We start from the raw sequence: 19586 nt of genomic DNA, 5'->3' as shown, positions 1-19586 counted from the left end.
TAATATATATAATAAATCCTAAGCTTGGTAAATGGGAGGTACGTGGTATATAAATCCTATGTATATATAGCCCCATGGTCGGGAGCTGCACGTAATTTCTCAAACCAATCATGACTCATATCAATCCGGTTTTACCCCGACAATATCTATCATGCTTGTACACACAAGATATGAATGTTCCTTTGCTTTTGATATTTTCACTATAAAGACTTCTTAAAATAATCCATGATATGTAAAAGCATTATTCTCATGCAAAAAATATGTTACATATAGATATAATAATAGTTATAAAATATGGAATCATTATCATGATCGATGTTGAATTATTGCACTACGTACATACTGGCCTACCTTATAGGAAACAAACATGAAAAGCGACAAAAATTTATCAAATTAAAGTTTTGATTTTAGTAGAATATATATAAAGGGAAGTGATTGAAAAAAATAATAAAGAAATAATAGAAAAAATTGATTTTGCCTATAAAATCTTGCCAATTCATGTGTGATGTGAGTCTGCACTTAGGACGAAAGATATTAAATATGGATATATCTTTTGTAGATTTGCTGTCAATCTCAACATCAAGAAAAATATTACCATCCTGGGAAAAAAAGGGGTATGGGAGAGAGCTACAAATCATAAACAATTAAAGAAATGAAATTTGAGAGATGGGTACCATTTAATTTTGTTGTTAAACGAAAGCTACCACAGGATATAATAATAGTTATAAAAATATGGAATCATTATCATGATCGATGTTGAATTATTGCACTACGTACATACTGGCCTACCTTATAGGAAACAAACATGAAAAGCGACAAAAATTCATCAAATTAAAGTTTTGATTTTAGTAGAATATATATAAAGGGAAGTGATTGAAAAAAATAATAAAGAAATAATAAAAAAAAATTGATTTTGCCTATAAAATCTTGCCAATTCATGTGTGATGTGAGTCTGCACTTAGGACGAAAGATATTAAATATGGATATATCTTTTGTAGATTTGCTGTCAATCTCAACATCAAGAAAAATATTACCATCCTGGGAAAAAAAGGGGTATGGGAGAGAGCTACAAATCATAAACAATTAAAGAAATGAAATTTGAGAGATGGGTACCATTTAATTTTGTTGTTAAACGAAAGCTACCACAGGAATCATAGACGTGAGGGACTCTAAAAGATGTAAATTATATTTTATTCTTTCAAATAAGACTGATCTTTATTTTAAGATATTTGAGGTAGAAAACTGACATGATTTTTTAGGCTAAGCAAGTACAGTTAGGGATTATTTTTATGAGCAATGATGCAAGTATAAATTTTTTTATAATTCTTTATATATTATTTTAAATTGAAAGTATTTTTATAAAAAGCGATGCTATTTTTATTGGTTATTTTATAAAATCATATCTTATTTAAAATAGAATTATTTCTCCTCCTTGTATATTTATATATAGTTAGTTAGGTTCTCCTAATTTTCTTTTCTCATTTTCTAAAAGATGTAAATTATATTTTATTCTTTTAAATAAGACTGATCTTTATTTTAAGATATTTGAGGTAGAAGACTGACATGATTTTTTAGGCTAAGCAAGTACAGTTAGGGATTATTTTTATGAGCAATGATGCAAGTATAAATTTTTTTATAATTCTTTATATATTATTTTAAATTGAAAGTATTTTTATAAAAAGCGATGCTATTTTTATTGGTTATTTTATAAAATCATATCTTATTTAAAATAGAATTACATAAAAACACATTTTGAAAAAAATTATGTGTATCATTTTTTTTTTAATAAGATCCCAAGAATGATTAAGATTTAGATGTAGTGGTGAAGTTGTTGGTGATTTTGACAAAAGATTATCGAGATGATTAGGAGTAAACAGTGGTTGTGAGAGCTTAAGTTTTTTAAAATAATGCATGTTGACGTTCTATTATTTTTAAATTTTTTTATAAATAAATAATTTTTTTTTTAAAAAATAAAAGAGATAATAGAACGTCAACATGCATTATTTTAAAAAACTGGAAAATAATGCACCTCTTTAACTTCTTCTTCTGAAGACAAGGTTGGCGGCAGGATTAGTTTCATGCTTTATATTTTGTCGGGAGATCTTTTGATAACTTTATTTAATGTAGAGATTATCTTTGGTGGATTGCAAAGATAATGCATGGTTATTGATCAAAACGAATAACTTATAAAAAGAGGTGGGTGCAATGTAATTCCCAATTTCAACTAATAGGCCCACCATATTTAGACTTTCCACATTTAAAGTCTCCATTTGATAGCGTCACCTGTTCCATTGATTGATGTCTGATGGAAAGTGATGGGAAGACGGCCAGGGGGCAGTGTGGACGGGAGAAATCCAATGATCCCTACTATACGCGTTTTAATTAACAACTGATGCGAGTTACTTGGCTGTCTTAAAATTATATTATATTATTATAATTAAATATTATTATATTATTTTTTTAAAATCATTATAATTATAAAAGTTAAAAACTTTTCTTAAAGGAGTGGTAGTTCTTCTAACATTTTCTTGATTTAATTTGTTTTTACACTCTACATTGTAAAAAAAAGGACATGAAAGAGGGAGGGAACTCAATCGATGGGTTCATTTGGAAATTTATTTGAAAGGAAAAATATTTAAGCTTTATTGTTTAACTTCAATTGTTATTTTATTGTGGAGAAATTATGTTTACTTTCTACTTTCAAAAGGTATATTTTTCACTCTCAAATAATTTGAAAATTTATATTTTGTATTCCCAAAAAATCCATTGTTGAATTGAAAAATGTTTCAACAATCTTATTTATAAAATTAAACTTATAAATTAACATAGTTTAATAGTGTATGTTAAATTGTAAAAGTACTTTTATTATAAAATAGATTTAATATATCATATAAAAGTATATTAATTTATAAATTTTTTTTTATGAAATCTTTTTATAATTTTAACATTTTTCTTTACAATTACACTTTCAAGTAATAGAAAAAAAAAATAAGTAACGTGGTATAACTTTGTATATATATATATCTTATATTTACATCAGATCAAAAACAGTTTTACAAATTGCCTTCTAAATAAGTTGATTCACATGAATCATCAAAAAGCAAAACTGAAAACCGCTTTAAGGACGCCTGGTTTTCATTTGGTGGGAGGAAATCCACTTCTCAGCACAAATACATTGCATGTGGATTTCTCTTGTGTGTATTGTCACGTACACAAACCTCCCACATTTCTCTCATGAAATAAAACTATTTTCCATTGACCCACCCCGACTCCTATCATTTCGCTCCTCACCTTCTCTTTCCTCTCACTTATTTTCTCTACTTTTTTTTTGCCCTATCTCATAGAATTTGCATGTGGGTTTCCGTTTTTGTTGATAAAGCTCTGTACGAAGAGATTTTGGCCGTTGTCTTCTTTGGTTTTCTCTTTTTTGCTCTGTTTGGAGGGTTTTCTGATGGAAAACGGTACGGATTCGACCTCCCAGGATTTTTTCAGCTGTACCCATGTCTAACATCTTCGGTTTCAGTGGTAAACTCTCGATTGCCTTAGAAAAATATAAATGATATCCTTTAAGTGTTCTTCTAAATAATATACTTAGTAAAGAATTCATCAAAATTAAGCAGTTAACTTCTCTCTCTCTCTCTCTCTCTCTCTCTCTCTCTCTCTCTCTCTCTCTCTCTCTCTCTCTCTCTCTCTCTCTCTTTTAACAAGAGCGGTGGTCCTCTATTTTAGACCAGACAACTCTGATCCGTAGGATTTTTACAGGTCTTCTGTAGCTGTCAGGCGCCGCAGCTATGATACTACATCGTTCTTCTGTATCTGTTAGGCGCCGCAGCTATGATGCTACATCTCTTGTCTCTTGTAGAGAGATGCTTCACGAAAGATGTTATGAAGCAATAGAGTGATACTTTGTCATAATTTTCTCTATAAAAGAATTATTCAGCTCATCTTCTTTCGCATCTCATCTTCTTCACTTTTCTAAATTTAGTCTGTATTCTTACTCTGTAATCTCTTTCTGCTTTCTCACTTTGCAATGGCTCAGCAATCCTCCCATCACCAATATATGAGATATTCTGCACCTCGTTCACCAGTTGTTTCTGCTCGTTCACCAGTTGTTTCTGCTTCTTCTTCTTCCGTAGGTGCTATAATGCAATCCAATAACGATCTGACTAATAAGTCAGATAATGAAATTATCTACGAGCTTGTGAGTCTCGGTACCCGATACTCATCAACCCTTGTCGCATATTCTCAGCGACTACAATCTAGGACTGGTGGGGTTGACAAACTCCACGAGAATATTTTTATCCTTCAGCGGCTTCTTATGGAGTCCAACATGAAGATAGAAGCAGTAAAGCGAGAGAACAGAGATTTAAAATCTTTGCTTAACTCTTCTTTTCGAGTGGCTACTCCTTTAGATAGGAAAGGCATGCAGATTTTTGAAGAGCAAGAGCGTTTAAAGATTGAGGCAAAGAGCCTTAAATTTCTGTAATTTTACTTTGTGATAATAAAATAATACTTCACAAATATTCATATTTGTGTTTCTATCTTTTGTTAGATCTTCTGTGTGTTCCATTTTATTTCTCCTTTAATAATGCACAATTTCTTACAAAACCGTGATATGAATCTGAAATACTAATTGTATTTAAGAGATGGTATTTTAGATCTAATAATTTCATTCATCTCCTCCATGAATGTTATCTAAATCCCAACTGAAGCTTCTCATTTTACAAATTTTGTTAGTTACAGTTCACTTGTAAAATCTTTGCTTGTTATTTGGAAAAATTCCACGGGATCAAGATATCAACAATCATAACAGTGTTGCTGCTCTCCTTCTAAACAGGTTGATTCACATGAATAACATCAGTTGTTTCAGTATACTGAATGAGATGTACTTATTTCTTCTGTTCTTTATTTTAGGGCATTTCACCCCTCTCTTACTTGCTGTTGAGCAGTGCATAGCGGTGTTGTTGATTGCTGAACGTGTTGCTGATTACTATTATTTACTTTCATGGGAAAGTTTTGCATAGTTACTTTTTTAACCTTTTGTTTCATTTCTTTGTGTCCGTTTATATAAGGATGTTTTAGTCTTTAGTGAGATTGTGTCAGTGATATTTTTTCAAAAGAATTTCAGACCACACAAAATCTTTCATTCTCGGCTTCGTATTCCTCCCAAGTTCTCTCTCTAAACTCAGACCCATCCTTATCTCGACGTTCCTTCCTTTATGATCTGTCTTTCTAATGCATTATTGATATGCCTGTGCTCGAGATCTGTGTGATATCTTCAAAAGTCATCACCAAATCTTGCACTTGTGTCTAAAACAAAGCAAATAATATATAAAACCAAATGAAAACAGGGTATGGGTATCCCAAGTGGGCAGCCCTAATTGAAATGATCTGTCATTTATTAAATGGATTCACGAAGTCTTTCCTCTTTTTCGTCTTTTATGTTTTTAATGAAAGGAGGTCAGGCTGCAGCGTTTTCAAAAACAAAAAGTCACTTCACAGACTAAGTGAAAAAAAAAACAAACTGTAACCTGTTGTATTTGGGACACGCCAAAAATATAGGTTGACAGTCTTATCCTAACACTCTTTTTTTGTCATTTTATTAATATATAAGTTTATTTAAAAAACTAAATGTAAAAAAATTTTTTTAAAAAAAGGGAGAAGCGGACACAAATTGGCGAGTGCACCAGCTGGTTCTTTATTGTGCATGTATATCTTTGGGCTGTTACAATGTCTCCCTCTAGAATAGATCATTTTTTCCCTACCTGAATTGATGCATTCAACAAAGCTAAAAATCCAAGCTGCCGACACAATAATTGAGGTGCTGCTGTGCTATGGGAAATAGTTTTATAATATGAAAAGGAATATATGAATAAATAAAGAAACTTGGTGGTGGAACGGATGAAGGAAGAAGAGCATATAGAAAGTTGGGTAACAAAGCTAAAAATCCAAGCTGCCGACACAATAATTGAGGTGCTGCTGTGCTATGAGAAATAGTTTTATAATATGAAAAGGAATATATGAATAAATAAAGAAACTTGGTGGTGGAACGGATGAAGGAAGAAGAGCATATAGAAAGTTGGGTACAGCGAGGCACGTACGTATCTTTGGATCCATTGAAAAGATTGGAAAGAAATGATACCACGCCATTTTAGTTAGGTAAATGTCACAAAACGATGTCCATTCTATTGACTCCTCAGTATATAATCGAAATGCAATGCACGTTGATTAAGTATTATTATTAATAATTAATAATAATAGAATATGATGAGACATATGCTATGTGAGTTTGGTTTTTAGGAATCTTGGCATGGAGGATGACCTCGCTTGTGGGCCCATCATTGACAATATTGCCATAAAAAAGCTCTTCACTTCCCATGATGTAAGCAACCGATCAAGTGCTTATAATACTGCTGGCAACCTATTATTAGCTTTAATTAATTTAGACAAATCTCAAAAAGTGCGATATGATTCTTGAAAGCAAAGCAAATCATATAAAATGTGAAAAATTTCTAAGTGTTGGAAATTTGAAATTGTCCATATCCTAAAAGGCTACCACTTACCATCTCAGAAAAGAATCAAGTAATCTTGCTCATATTGGACATTTGAAAGTGATCGTATTTAAAACCTTATCCCTTGCCTTCTTCGAAAGACTTTTCCAAGAAAAGAAAAAGTTAAAATGCATGCATGCATGCATGAAAAATATATCTTTTATGAGAATTTTCTTACAAAATTCTAAGTGAAAATTCTTATATGTTGACGATGGTGGAGATCAAGAATCAAATAGATAGCTCATGCGAAAAAGTTGAATTATTTTTTATATTTTATGTTAGAATTTGAAAAAAATAAAATATTTATATGAGATGAAATAATTTAAACTGTATAATTAAACCAAATCTAACATATTTGTTCAAGTGATAAAAGTCTTGATTTTGGTGCTATGCTTTCTCTAGGTATGAGACTTGAATTATATTAAATGCATATCATAATTTCTAGAGGTCATTCGGATTGAAGAAATTTTATATTAAATTATTTAATGTGCACTTATGAAATTTTTAATTTTCTTTTTAAATTATAATCTTAGGACAACATTTATATATTTTATTAAAAAAATAATGTTTATAATTATAAAGCCTAAAAGTTTCGTGCATTATTTAAAAAAAAATGATAAATGTGAGCCAAAATATTGTTGTTCTAATATTTTAAAATTTGATTAGATTTCAAGATCTGATCGATTTGAAGTGTGACTGATAAGTGAGGAGCCAATTAAATAACAACACCTGCACTACACGTGATCCCTTTTCCATCACCACCGCATGACACATTTCAGCTCTCGCATTTAATTGCTCACCGAAACAACCGGTCTCCGTAGATCTTTCTTTTAATTTAATATAATATTATTTGATCTCGAAAACGGGCGGTTGATTCTACAATGTAACTGCTGGCCTTGCCACGTGACAAGACAAAGGGCTGATATATATCGATCGTTTCGTTTTGATCTTATCATCATCATATATAGCTAATATATATACATCTATATAATATAAATTAACTTAGTTGTTGACATTAGACATCGACTTCTTGAAATAAATTATTGAACTAAGGTTTAATATATCAATTTCCAGACTTCATTAAGAGATCTAAATATATAAAAGACTCTCTACTTAAATAAAAATATATATTTATTTTTTGAATTTTTTATTAATATATATAATAAATCCTAAGCTTGGTAAATAGGGGGTACGTGGTATATAAATCCTATGTATATATAGCCCCATGGTCGGGAGCTGCACGTAATTTCTCAAACCAATCATGACTCATATCAATCTCGTTTTACCCCGACAATATCTATCCTGCTTGTACACACAAGATATGAATGTTCATTTGCTTTTGATATTTTCACTATAAAGACTTCTTAAAATAATCCATGATAAGTTTCAAAATAATCCATGATATGTAAAAGCATTATTCTCATGCTAAAAATATGTTACATATAGATATAATAATAGTTATAAAAATATGGAATCATTATCATGATCGATGTTGAATTATTGCACTGCGTACGTACTGGCCTACCTTATAGGAAACAAACATGAAAAGCGACAAAAATTCATCAGGCAAATGTCATACAAATATGACTACAGTAATAGATTATAAGTCATCATGAATCCGTAAAGAGATTTGGTTGCAGCAGTGGTTTGACAGGGTGATAGGACGTCTGGATGATTAAGAATAACAGGCACCTTAAAATGGTCTTTATGGTTCATTTGTGTTCACTTCTAACTTCGTCTCGCATAGCTGATTTGGTTTTTGTTTCAGAAGGTACGTATTTTTTTATGGTAAATAAAATCTGCCTACACATAATCTGCCTGTGTATATATATGTATATATATATAATACAATTAAAACTTACAATGCCTTTTGTGTCTAAACATGAATTGTCCTCATCAAGAGATCTAAATATATAAAAGACTCTCTATTGTTCATTTCAAGACCTGTAAGTGCCTTTATATATATATATTATATCTCTTTTTGCTGGTCCCTACTTATAATTTTTTTGTGGATCCTTGCTTTGAATGGCAAATTAATTTTGAGAAATATTTTATTCAAGAATTTTGATATGTGATATCGATCTACGCTTTTTATAAGTTCCATTTTCATGGTATTTTTCCATTTCATGTGTTATTTTCTTATCTTCATTTCCTTGTTGATTTAAAATATACATCAGACTTTCATTCAAATATATTTGAATACAATATTTGGATTACCATTCTATTGACTCCTCAGTATATAATCGAAATGCAATGCACGTTGATTAAGTATTATTATTAATAATTAATAATAATAGAATATGATGAGACATATGCTTCCCACCAAGGAGACAAGGGAGGCCCCCAATCTTTGAAAGTTAGCTATTGAAATATGTCTCTAATATCACATAAATTCAAAGCTTGAACGCTAAAAGATTTTTTGCTTGCTTTTGTTATGGGCGGGGTACGTAATTTCATTACTTATTTTCCATTAGGGATCATAAGCTTTGATTTTATTTAATAATATATGTCATAGAACTTCATGGGAAGCTAGGGAAAGGTAGAGGAACATGTGGTGGAGCTGTGGTGGCGAGGTGGTGGCCATACGGTGGCTCACGGCGGCGGATCGGCCGTTTGAAGCTATTCTCAGCCTTGGAGAGTGAGGGAGAGTGAGAGCTCTACATAGCTCCGTTGGCCATGGAATTTCTTGGGGAAGTTCGTGGTGATGAGAGGAACAAGGTGGTGGTGGTGAAACACCATGGGTGGCCGTGTACGGTGGTGCACAGCGGTGCACGGCGGTGCAACCGAACGTGTGTGTGTGGAGACCCATTGGAGAAAGAGTGAGAGTTAGGGAGAAAGAAGGACATGGGGAGGAAGCTCTTGACATGGTGGTTCCGTTGGTGGTGCTTGGTGGCAGTTTCGGCCGTGTATGGTGGTCCAAAGAGGTGAAAAAGGGTTGAAGACCCATTTGTTTGGAAGAGAAAGAAGAGAGATCAGGTGGCCGGTAAAGCACACCACCGGTGAGGTTGTGTTCGCCGGTGAGGGAGGAACACGCCGGTGAGGGAGGTGAGGCACGGCGGCTGGAGGTGGCGCCGTCTGGAGCTTAGACCGAACGGTGGAGGAAGTTCATGCACAGTGATCGGCTGGAAGCTTCACGAGGGAGAGAGAAAAGGGAGAAAGAAAGAAAAGAAAAAGAGAAAAAGACTGAAGGGAAAGGGTAGGGGCCTGGGTATTTAATCTCAGTCCTACGTTTCGGGATTTTCAAAAAGATCTAACGATGAGTTTAAACACTGATTTGAAAACGAGTAAGTATTTTATTTAAAATAAACACTTTAATAAAACATTAAGAGAAATTAAAATAGAATATTATTTTATAAACTAAGGTTTATAAAATAATATTTTCTTCATCATTATATAAAATAATAAGGTATCATTAATTAATCAAAGTGCATAAAACACTGAGAGAAATTAAGATAGAATATTATTTTATAAACTAAAGTTTATAAAATAATATTTCTTCATCATTATCTAAATTGATAATGTATCATTAATCACTCAAAGCTTTGAGTGATTTTATTTAATAATATATGTTTGCCTTAATTATTAAAACCCTCCCAACTCCCATCAGCTTTTTCATATATATGGTCTTTCCCTCACTAAGAAATTAAACCCATCCAATCCTCCATCGACCATGTACGTACGTGGTGGTTTGCAATTAGCTAGCTGCTTCCATGATTATCATCACATTTTGGTGCTAAAAGTCAATTGGATTGGACCTAAGATTTATTTTTCTTTAGTTGTTAGCTCTTTGTTTTGGACCAATTAATCATGCACCACACATATTATATGTATATATATATATATATATGAAAAATATTTTAGATATAAATAAATTATACAAAAGTAAACTTACAAGCTGATATAATTTGATATGATATATGAAATTGTAAAATTAATTTTATTATAAAATAGATTTAAAAAATTATATTAATTTAGAAATTTCTTTTTTATGAAACTTTTAGACGCGACACTTCTCAATATATAATTCACCAACGGCGCCGACAAGCTCTTAATTTCGTGTACGTTAAATAATATCTTTCTCTGCGAGTATTGTAGGAAGATTAATCCTTGATTAAGAAAATCAGCCTCTAATAAGCCGGCCCCACAATACAGCATGTTGATTAGTTTTTTAATGGTGCTGAGTTGTGTTTGGGATTTTGACCCTATAACATTTTCTCACTAAATCATCTTCTATGTTTCAAAAGTTCCAAACAAAAATCTTTGTACAAGGTCTTCATTGAAAATCATTCTTTTGGTTGTGTGGAATAGTATCTAACTTTTGGAAGAATCATTTGCTTCGTTAACATAATGAGTAATGGTAAGCTTGTGTTAATAAGTTATGTAGCATTTGTTTTAAATAGTAATATTAGTTTTGTAAAAGTTAAGTTTGGAGACTATTTTTTGAAGATCAAAGAAAACAACGGGCCTGATCCCTACTTATAATTTTTTTGTGGATCCTTGCTTTGAATGGCAAATTAATTTTGAGAAATATTTTATTCAAGAATTTTGATATGTGATATCGATCTATGCTTTTTATAAGTTCCATTTTCATGGTATTTTTCCATTTCATGTGTTATTTTCTTATCTTCATTTCCTTGTTGATTTAAAGTATAAATAATTTGGTTGTATGTATTTTTCAACATATGAATCAACGAAATTGTTTATAGCATTTAAAATGCATCATGGAGGTATGGATTTCGCATTAAGCAATTATTATTTATTCATTTAATTTTGGTTGTGTGGAACAGTATCCAACTTTTGGAAGAATCATTTGCTTCGTTAACATAATGAGTAGTGGTAAGCTTGTGTTAATAAGTTATGTAGCATTTGTTTTGAAATAGTAATATTAGTTTTGTAAAAGTTAAGTTTGGAGACTATTTTTTGAAGATCAAAGAAAACAACGGGCGGAGAATATCCCGTATAAAGATTTACCAGAAGAGAAAAAGGAAGAACTCCGTAGAAAACGAAGAGAAATATATGCTAAAAAAAAGGCATCTAGCAGCGATTCCCTCCAATTAAAAGATTCAACTTTGTTTGATGGTGTTCAGCTGACTATATCAATTGATGAACGTTCAAATGATGATGTCCAACATATAAACATCATTCAAGACTTTACTGTTCTACAAAAGGTGTCAAAGAGACAACGGATTTTCCATTCTGATATTGACATCGGTGAACTGATTTCATCTCATGAAGTATGTGTTCCTCCTGGTGTAAATCTTTGTGTGGTTGATTCAGAGGCAACTTCATCATTAAACAATGTGACAGATCGTTCAAATTGTCCGAGTCATTCTATGGATTTTCTGACACGTAAATCAGGAAATATATACATAGATGAAACAACCGTCTCTAATCAGTTTCTGATTCAACAGGTTTTCCTGAAATTATTTTGTCATCTTTCGTATTCAAATATCCTTCTGTTCTTTTTCATTGAAATTTGGGAACATTCTATTCAAATAGGCTCCATGTGTTGTTCAGGAACAGTCAAGTTTTGAAACAAGTATATCGCCACCTTGTAGGGGTAAGAAACCAGTATAATTATATTATTCATTCTTCTGATTCCATTGTCAACTCTTGTCACTCTTCCAGTAGTGTCCTTGGTCAAATCATTCAAAAAACAATCGATGAGTTTACACCTATTGTCTTATATTCACTTTTGAACTCAATAGGTGAGGGGCATCGCCGCTCTGTTGGACTTAGGCAATTATTACAAGTCGTGCCATCTGAAACATATTCTTTGCCGTATGTGCCTTGTTGCAGACATTGTAAAGCAAAGCGATTCTATCATGAAACAAACGGATTTTGTTGTGCTGATGGGACAATTTCTTTGGCCACAAATGCTGTCCCTGATCAACTTTATGATCTTTTCACCTCTAACACAGATGAATCTGTGCATTTTAAGACCTATGTTCGGACTTATAATAACAAGTTCGCGTTTACATCCTTTGGAGTTAAATTCGATGAAGATCTTTGCAGACGGAATAGAGGAATTTATACCTTTCGAGCTCAGGGACAGATCTATCACTATATCAATGATTTAATCCCTTTAAATGGTCGTCCTTCTTATCTTCAATTGTATTTCTATGATACGGAGCATGAATTAGAAAATCGCATTTCTGATTCAGACAGAATGAATCCATCAATTATAGCTCAACTCATCGATATTCTTCACATCAATCCATATTCTCTGTTCTTTCGATCTCTTGGTGATTTGTCAAATTTGGAAAATCAAGTAATCCATATAAGATCAGATGTTGGTCTAGATCAACGTGTATTCAATGTCCCGACATCTTCACAAGTTGCAGCAATATGGGTTGAAAATGAAGATGCAGATCATCTAAGAGGACGAGACATTTATGTCTTTAGTCATTCTGGTGGAAGTCATATAGTTCAATATTATTTTGGCTGCTATGATCCACTTCAGTATCCGTTGTTATTTCCTCTTGGCGATACTGGTTGGCACCAAGGCATTCAAAGGGTCAATAGAGGAAGCACATTAACAAGTAACGAAACAACCCGATCAATAGATCCTCACCGATCAATATCAGCAGAAGAATTACTTAGAAGAGAACATCGAGGTTATAGTGTAATCTTAATCTTCTCATTTTGTACTTAGTTTATAGACATCCAATTTTATAATATTTCATTCCCCTACAACTTTTGCAGCATTGAACAGAAAAAAGAAGGATCCAATTGTTTCGTGTCGTGAATATTATTACTACAAGTTACAAATCAGAGAAAATGTCAGATCAATTTTGTTACTGTCTGGTCGCCTATTGCAACAATTTGTTGTCGATATGTATGTTAAGATCGAGACGTCAAGATTAGATTATTTCCGTAGCAAACAACAACATATTCGATCTGAGTTATATCAAGGTATTGTTGATACCATTACACTTGGGGAAACTGATGCTTCTAATGTTGGAAAACGGATTATTCTGCCTTCATCATTTATTGGGGGTCCAAGAGATATGCGAAAAAGATATATGGAAGCAATGGCTTTAGTTCAGCGTTATGGTAAACCAGACATTTTTTTAACAATGACGTGCAATCCAAACTGGCAAGAAATTTCAAATGAATTACGCCTGCATGAGGAGAGTCAAAATCGGCCTGATTTGGTTGCTCGGGTCTTTCGTGCAAAATTAGAAGAATTAAAGGATCGATTATTCAAGCAGCAGATATTTGGAAAAGTCTCGGCATATGTTTATGTTATTGAGCACCAAAAAAGAGGGCTTCCACATGCGCATTTTTTAATTATATTACAGAGGAATTGGAAACTCTATACGCCTGAATCTTTTGATGAGATCGTATCGGCAGAAATACCTGATAAAAATACAAATTTGCACTTGCATAATGTTGTTATAAAGCATATGATGCATGGACCATGTGGAGTGTTGAATCCAACAAATGTTTGCATGAAAAAAAAATGGTTGTTGCAAAAGCCAATATCCAAAAAGTTATGCATCAGGTACGACTGTTGGAAATGATTGCTTCCCAATATATAAGCGTTCTGACAATGGAATAACTGTCAAACTGAGAGGCCATAATTTGGATAACCGTTGGGTCGTTCCATATAATCCATATTTGCTTGCAACATTTGACTGTCACATTAATGTGGAGATTTGTTCTACAATAAAAGCAGTCAAATATCTTTATAAGTACGTTTACAAAGGGCATGATCGTGTTGCTTTCAATTTGGTTTCCGAACAAACCAATCAACAAATTGACGAAATCCAACAATTCCAATCGGCCCGATGGATTGCTCCACCTGAAGCTATGTGGAGAATATACGGCTTCATTGTTAATGAAATGTACCCATCAGTATATAGCTTACATTTACATCTTGAGGATAAACACCAAGTAACTTTTCGAGCAAATGAAGACTTAATCAATGTTCTCAACTCTGATCGATCTGCAAAATCAATGTTAACAGAATTCTTTGCATTAAACCAAGTAGATGAAAATGCCAGGACATTGTTATACAAAGAATTTCCAGAATTTTATGTTTGGAGCCAACAATACAAAGAGTGGACTCGTCGGAAAAAAAAAACTGTTATAGGTCGAATTATTACAGCAAATCCATTTGAAGGTGAGAGGTATTATCTGCGGATATTGCTAAATCATGTAAGAGGACCTTTGTTGTTTGAAGATCTTAGGACAGTTGATGGTGTCGTGGCTCCAACATTTCGTGAGGCAGCAACTATGCATGGTTTGCTGCAAAGAGACAGTAGCTTACAAGATTGTTTACATGAAGCATCTCTATATCAAATGCCATCCAGTTTGAGACGACTATTTGCAACTATTTTGGTTTATTGTAATCCAACCAATCCGAGAGAGCTTTGGGAACGTTTTGAGCAAGATATGTCAGTTGATTTTAGGTCGACTGAAAATTCTATGTCGGATGTAAGAATGCAAGTTTTGCGCTCAATCTCTTTTACACTTGAATCAATGGGGAAAGACATTAATTCGTTCCATCTTCTTGATGACAACATTTGTTTTGGTGAAGACCAACTCGAATCTAGGGAAATCGATGATGAATTGGCTGTTGAAATTCCAGAAGAAGATATTGTTGCATCAGAAGCCCTTAATAGTAAACAACGACATGTCTATAATTCAGTTTTGAGAAAGGTTTTTTCTAATGAAGCTGCTACATTCTTTGTCGACGGCCCTGCTGGGACGGGGAAGACATTCCTGTACAAGGCACTTCTTGCCGCAGTAAGATCAAGAAAATTAGTCGCACTTGCAACTGCTTCATCTGGTGTTGCTGCATCCATCCTTCCTGGAGGTCGAACAGCACACTCGCTCTTTAAGATTCTACTAGATACTGATGAACATAGCATATGTTGTGTCAGTAAACAAAGTGCCATCGCAAAGTTACTACGTGTGGCAAGGTTAATTATATGGGATGAGGCCCCTATGTCAAGAAAACAACATATTCAAGCATTAGATAAAATGCTACGAGACATTAATGATTTAGAGTTAACATTCGGTGGAAAAGTTGTCGTTTTTGGTGGAGATTTTCGCCAGGTTTTACCTGTGGTTCGTAAAGGAACAAGACAAGAACATGTTGACGCCAGTTTGGTTTCTTCTTACTTGTGGCCTACATTGATCAAGTTTCATTTGACTGAAAATATGCGAGCAAGATTGGATCCAGTCTTTTCAGAATATGTGTTAGAATTAGGCCACGGAATGCCACCAATCACAGTTGATGAAACTATAAAAATTCTTGATGGCATGCTTGTTCCTTACGAAGATGACTGTACTTCTTTGGATCATTGAATAGATGCTGTTTTCCATAATATTCATGAATATTCAATAAATATTTCAGCTATGATGAATCGGGCCATATTAACACCAAAGAACAGTTATGTTGATGAAATAAATGCATTGCTAATTCATAGATTTCCTGGTGAGCTTAAGCGATATTATAGCTTTGATGAAGCAATAGATACATCTGAACAGTCAATTATGGAAGATTTTTTAAATACTCTAACTCCAAATGGACTTCCTCCTCATGAATTGTTACTGAGAATAAACTGTCCTATCATGCTGTTTAGAAACATTAATCCTTCAGAAGGACTATGCAACGGAACACGTCTAATTTGTCAGGCTTTTGATCAAAATGTCATTGATGCAAAAATCGCAGTTGGGCATCACAGCGGAAAAAGGGTCTTTATTCCAAGGATCCCATTCTTACCAAATGTTGATGAAAATAGTGGCTTCCCATTCAAACGAACTCAGTTCCCTATCAGATTAAGTTTTGCAATGACTATAAATAAGTCACAAGGGCAAACATTGGATTTTGTTGGAATATATTTACCTCAACCTGTTTTCTCACATGGTCAATTATATGTGGCTTTATCAAGGGCAAAGACTGCATCTACAGTAAGGATTTTAATACGGCCAGTGTCAACTGAGCGATCAGAAAAGAACTGCACAAAAAATATTGTCTATACGGAATTATTAAGATTAGCATCTTCAGATTAATGTTAAATGGGTAATGATTCGATTGTATAATTTCAGTTTAATTACTTCAACAACATTGTGCACTTAATAGAATTTTCTTTTCTGTATATTTAGTATTGTATTTTTTAATTTATTATACTCTTAAATTCTCTTTGCAATTTTTTTTATTTAATATTGCGTTGACTATACTTACACATTTAATATTTTTGTGTGTTAACAGCTTTAAAGATGCGGACAGTTTATACATCGATAAAAGATATCACTCCAAGTACAAGAGACTGGAAAATCAAAATGATTGTGGCAGAAAAATCACCCAAACGAACAGGCCAACGCTCACCAGTGAAGTACCAAAGCCTAACATTGATTGATCCAGAGGTATAATATTTATTTCTATCTATTGTTCTATATTTTTTTTAGTGGATTAAAAACTGGTAAATGATTTTGTTATTTTTGCATTCTATCTATTGAGTTTTGTTTTTATTTTTTATTTTTTTACTGCTAATTTGTTGGGTCTTTTGATGTTTGACTTTTTAAATCTTTGGCTTCCTTATATAAATGTCGACAATGTTCTATTAATTTAGTTATCTTCCTGTAACACATTTAAAAACAAAAAATTTTACACATAACTCAAAACAATTTAAAATCAAAGAAAATCATTATAGTCAATTATTTATTACAATTTATTTTTTGTAAATTATCTGTTACAATTTTTTATATTATACAGGGAAATCAGCTGCAAGCTACAATATTTGATAAAGATATTGACTCGCGACAAGATACTTTGCACATTTTCCAGTCATATTACATCAGTAATGCATATGTGAAGCCATTGGATCCGAAGTATAGAATTGAAACATATGAATATCAATGGATCTTGAATGCTAAAACGATAATTGAAGAAGTTCCAAAGGATGAAAGACAATTGGAGCCACCAAAGTACCAACTCATTCCATTCAATGAATTAGATGCCTACAAGAATTCAATTGCAGAAATAGGTAATTCACTCTTTACTTTAGAATATTTAATTATCAATATACTAAAAATTTAAATCTTATTTGTCAGACATTTTAGTTGTTGCAATCCAAATCAAGCCATGTAGAGAGATAACTTTAGCACATGGACCAACAACTATTCAAGAGATATATGTTATCGATCAAGGGTAAAAATATTTTTTTAATAGTTCACTCTTTTTGAATTATGTTCCAATTTTTATTTCTTGCATATTTTGCTAATTCTTTTTTTTTTATTCCAATTTTGTAGCTTAAACCTCATATGTTTAACTATGTGGGGTCGATTCGTGCAAGATGAATGCAAAAAAATCTCGGAAATGATTGAGACAAAACCAATTATACTTGGAACCAAAATAAGAGTTGGTTCTTATAATGGTATTTTTAATAATTAACAATCTTATATTTTCTTTTACATTATATATGCTTGCATTAATTATGATGCCTATTTCTAATGAAGGATTATCTCTATCATCACGTCCGAAAAGTAAATTTATGATCAATCCTGTTATTCTTGAGGCAACTTCATTGCAAGAGTGGTAATCATTACAAATAAGTCATTATTTGTTTCATACAATTTGAATATTGAAAATTTCATATTTTTATTTCTTATTTTGTATTTGTTTTTATGAATTTTAAGGGCAGCGATTAATGATTTATTACTCAAGAGTATTATTGCAAAAAACTTGACACACCCATCTGCATCTCTATCTTCTGTTGGCATTCGGGAAATAATCAAGAATTGTGATTTTGCTGAATTCATCAAAAGTTTGCAACCCATGGCGGTAAAATCCTATTCTTAGTAACAGATTCAAATATTTATACAATCAATTCTTCTAAAAAATTGTCTCTAACTAATGTGATGCAGAAAACAAAATTTTGGATAAAGGCGAAGATAATTGTGGTTGATTTGCGCCAGATATTTTTTTACATGTCATGTATTGGCTGTAATAAAGGAACTGGATATGATTACAATGATACATTCCTTTGTTACCATTGCAAACACGAAAGCATTTCCCAACCACGGTATGTATCTTTCAAATCTTTTGTTTGATAATTTATGTAATAGATTTAATGTATAGTTTTTATTGATTCTAACTTAAAATGATATTTCCAACAAATTTATAGCTGCCGAGCATATGTTGAACTCGACGATAATACAGGAAGACTATCTGCTGTTATGTTTGGTGAAGTTGTAGAAGAAGCATTCGGTTGTTCAGCAGTTGAGCTTATGAATCATACTGGAGATGTACATCTTCTTGTTTTCCATTCGCTTTATTGTTGCGAGTAAAAAAATCTATCTCAAAATTTTTAACATATTTAATACATTATCTATAAATACATTGAGGTTTATATTAAAAAAACTTTTAAAAGTAAATTATAACAAAAATAGTTGAAATTGATTTTTATATACTTGTCTATTATGTCAATTTTATTTTTATTTATAACATGCATAATAATTTAATTAAAAACATTGCATTCAAAAATTTGTGTTAATTTAAAAGATATAAATTTTCAGCATATAAGTTATTTAAATTTTTATTAATTATGCAATTATAATTAAAAATTTCCTTTGCAGGAACATTTGTCATATATAGAAAATCTTGTGGCACAAGTTTCACAGAAAGAGTGGAAGATTGAACTTCTTGCAGACCTCGATCGACTCAACCAAAAGCAGTTCAAGAATTTCAATGTAGTCTCTATTGATGCTGTACAGGATGACACAAAATGATGGATCAGAGTAAAAACATCAAAGTACTCATATATATATATATATTTTTATCATTTTGTGTTGATTTAACAGTGAAGGTTGTACATCAGACTTTCAACTATAGTCCATGTCTTTGGGTGCCACAATCTATTATTGTTGTAGAAAATAACTTGTTATGTTCCAATTTCTCAGACATACAGTTGTTTTAATACAATTATTGTATTTTTCTTTTATACTATTATTTACTTTCATGGAAAAGTTTTACATTTATAATCTGCCTCCACTAGACAAACGTCCCTTGGACGTTTTACT

At 32.2% G+C, this 19586-nt stretch overlaps 1 protein-coding gene across 1 annotated transcript; it reads left to right on the top strand.

The window, feature by feature from the left end:
- The first annotated feature begins 11377 nt into the window (after positions 1-11377).
- On the top strand, positions 11378-18366 carry LOC122310318. Its single transcript, XM_043124213.1, has 11 exons — positions 11378-11387; positions 11478-11962; positions 12051-12111; positions 12260-13168; positions 13257-13999; positions 14097-15849; positions 15919-16431; positions 16777-16931; positions 17281-17551; positions 18024-18102; positions 18204-18366. The coding sequence occupies exons 1-11, from the start codon at positions 11378-11380 to the stop codon at positions 18364-18366; spliced, it is 5142 nt and encodes a 1713-aa protein (XP_042980147.1).
- Positions 18367-19586: the final 1220 nt, after the last annotated feature.

This window comes from Carya illinoinensis, chromosome 5 (genome assembly GCF_018687715.1).
Source record: "Carya illinoinensis cultivar Pawnee chromosome 5, C.illinoinensisPawnee_v1, whole genome shotgun sequence".
Lineage (NCBI taxonomy): Eukaryota > Viridiplantae > Streptophyta > Magnoliopsida > Fagales > Juglandaceae > Carya > Carya illinoinensis.
The sequence above is the reverse complement of the archived record's forward strand: the minus strand, read 5'-3'. Positions and strand labels throughout refer to the sequence as shown.